The sequence below is a fragment of the Olea europaea genome, chromosome 6, assembly GCF_002742605.1.
Source record: "Olea europaea var. sylvestris chromosome 6, O_europaea_v1, whole genome shotgun sequence".
Lineage (NCBI taxonomy): Eukaryota > Viridiplantae > Streptophyta > Magnoliopsida > Lamiales > Oleaceae > Olea > Olea europaea.
Window position 1 is genome coordinate 25,513,828 of NC_036242.1, and position 2,287 is coordinate 25,516,114.

The 2,287-nt window shown below is 33.3% G+C and overlaps 1 protein-coding gene across 1 annotated transcript in view; it reads right to left on the reverse strand.

Annotated features, from left to right (window-relative positions):
- Positions 1-1,014: 1,014 nt before the first annotated feature.
- LOC111395317 (dynamin-related protein 1E-like) overlaps positions 1,015-2,287 on the reverse strand; it is a 38,699-nt gene continuing 37,426 nt past the window's right edge. Inside the window, exons 13-15 of the mRNA XM_023021299.1 lie at positions 2,106-2,156; positions 1,661-2,029; positions 1,015-1,332 (exon numbers count right to left, since the gene is read on the reverse strand). Of these exons, the coding sequence (XP_022877067.1) occupies positions 1,204-1,332; positions 1,661-2,029; positions 2,106-2,156 (549 nt within the window). The 3' untranslated portion in view covers positions 1,015-1,203. The remainder of the gene's footprint in view (positions 1,333-1,660; positions 2,030-2,105; positions 2,157-2,287) is intronic.

A 2,287-nucleotide genomic window follows, 5' to 3' on the forward strand; every position in this document is an offset into this window, starting at 1 on the left:
TATTAATCCTGAAATAAGTTCAAAACAATACGACTAATTACAAGTCTAAAAGAAACACATAGTTTCGAAATTAACAATGGGTTCTTCCTCCGAACCACGAGTTCTCTCGTAAGACCGGACCATGAGTTCTCTTATGAGACCAGGAACCATGTTGCTAGTAACTAATATTACGTCGGTAGCTCCATAATTCCACCTCGAATCATGGCATTGAGAAAGAATAAGTAAAATATTTCAACTTATGTAGTAGCGCAAGGATCAACAACACTTTGAAACGACAAATTTCAGAATTAATCATCTCAGAAACAAATTGCATCAGCATACTTCAGAGTTTATGCTATAAACAATCTTAAAAGGCCCCGTTTGGTGGGATTTTTTGCCCCAAAAAATTGATTTTTTGTCCGTTATTTTACTATTCAAGCCGTAATTTTTGACTTCTTCTCTCACATCTGGACTCCACTTTTCTTCTAACGGTCAAAAAATCAATTCTCAAAATCCCTACCAAACGGGCCCTAAATTCAAGAAATGTAGATCCATATATATATATATATATGAATTGGCACATGTTCATCTATATTTTGTACAATTTTTTCATTTAGTCAAATTAACATTAATTAAACACATACATGGAATTTAAATTTTCTAGAGGGACAAAAAAAAAAGTCCAAAAATGACATTTTTACAAAAATTATTAAAAAGTAACCATTTTGTAAATACCAATCCAAAAAATGACTTGAGATGCAATTTCCTCAAAAATAAATTGTGTAAATAGAAGTACGTGATGTGACTCTTTAGAAGAGAATGTTACACATTCTGCCTTTTAAATTGCTCAATAACTGATTTTTTTGAAGTCCCTTATTTTATGATATTTGTCTAATTACCCCTTTAATTTATCAATAGTTCAAACAATGTTAACACAAGAAGCAAATCCTGAACATCAAGAACTTGAGAATCTCGAAAATCTACTTCTCTATGACCAAAAAAAATTATTCAAGTGTCTAGATTTTCTATCAATGCTTCTCAAAGACAAACATGCATCACATATCATATCTCATTTCTAATATTGACATACCAAATACTAATCAAGATGTTTATCAAGGTCTATAGAATTTCAAAAAAAATAAAAATAAAAATAAAAAAAATAAACTTTATAAAAAGTTTCTTTTCTATTGGATTCAACAATTTTCCTAGCTCACAATGGATAATTTATCTGGCCCATAAAATTGAATTAATTTCATTCCTTGCAGACTTGTATAGCTCAAGCCGCTTCAAACATTGCTGCCTTCTCTCTATCAGCATTGGATTTTCATTCAATAACTGGGCCAATTGGTATCCCTACAAAATGAAATACAGAAAAGAATTCATATTACAAGCCATAGAATAATGTTGATGAGTGGAAAATGGAAATGAAGAATTCGTCTGAGTTCTCACTGTTTCAACTGTGAAGAATTGGCATAAGAAGGAAATTTAAGCAAAAAGCGAAAAAATGAATATGCATGAAAATTAAGCGGATTAAAATAACAAACAAAATAAATAAATAATCAAATGCTCTGCATCATAGCTTATCTTGCAAGCATTATATTCCTGGTACATATTGTGCATATTCACCACGTAAGAAGAGGAGAAAAAACTAAATTTAGAGAGTGATGGGGACGTTAGCTACCTCCATTTTGCCTAGTTGAGTATAGAAATGATCAAGCAAAGACTGCTTGGCCTCACGAACTTGACAATAAACCACAGCCTTCGGGATTGTATTCCTGAGTGTCTCAGACACCATCGCAATGTATGAGGAAATATTTGAGCATATTCTTCGGAAGTGCCCCTCTGTATATCGGTCGGCCGTGGAGGCTGACAGCTCCCCACCTTTTTCCACTTCCTGAGGGAGTTTTCTGAAGAAATCCACTGTAAGGTATGAGGATTCCATATCCACCAGTCGCAACACAGTCCTCTTACTCTCATCACGGAACCTTTCGAGTGCTTGATCAGCAGCAGCCACTATGTCTGCATAAAGAGTCGGAAAACGTTTCAATTCCTGCATAAGGGAAAGAATAGTTACATTTTGCAACTACATCCTGACAGAAAAGGATACGGTAATGTGATTTTCTAACCTCAGTTTCTCGAACTGACTTTCTTACTAGCTCCTTCAAGATGAAATGAACCTTCACTTTCAATTAGAACATTTAGAATTTTTTTTTTTCAATTGGGGCCAAAAAACTGAAAAAAAGAATCCTTAAAAAACCTTGCAATTTTTGAAAAAATCATTTTTTCGTTGATTCAAACTCTAAATCTT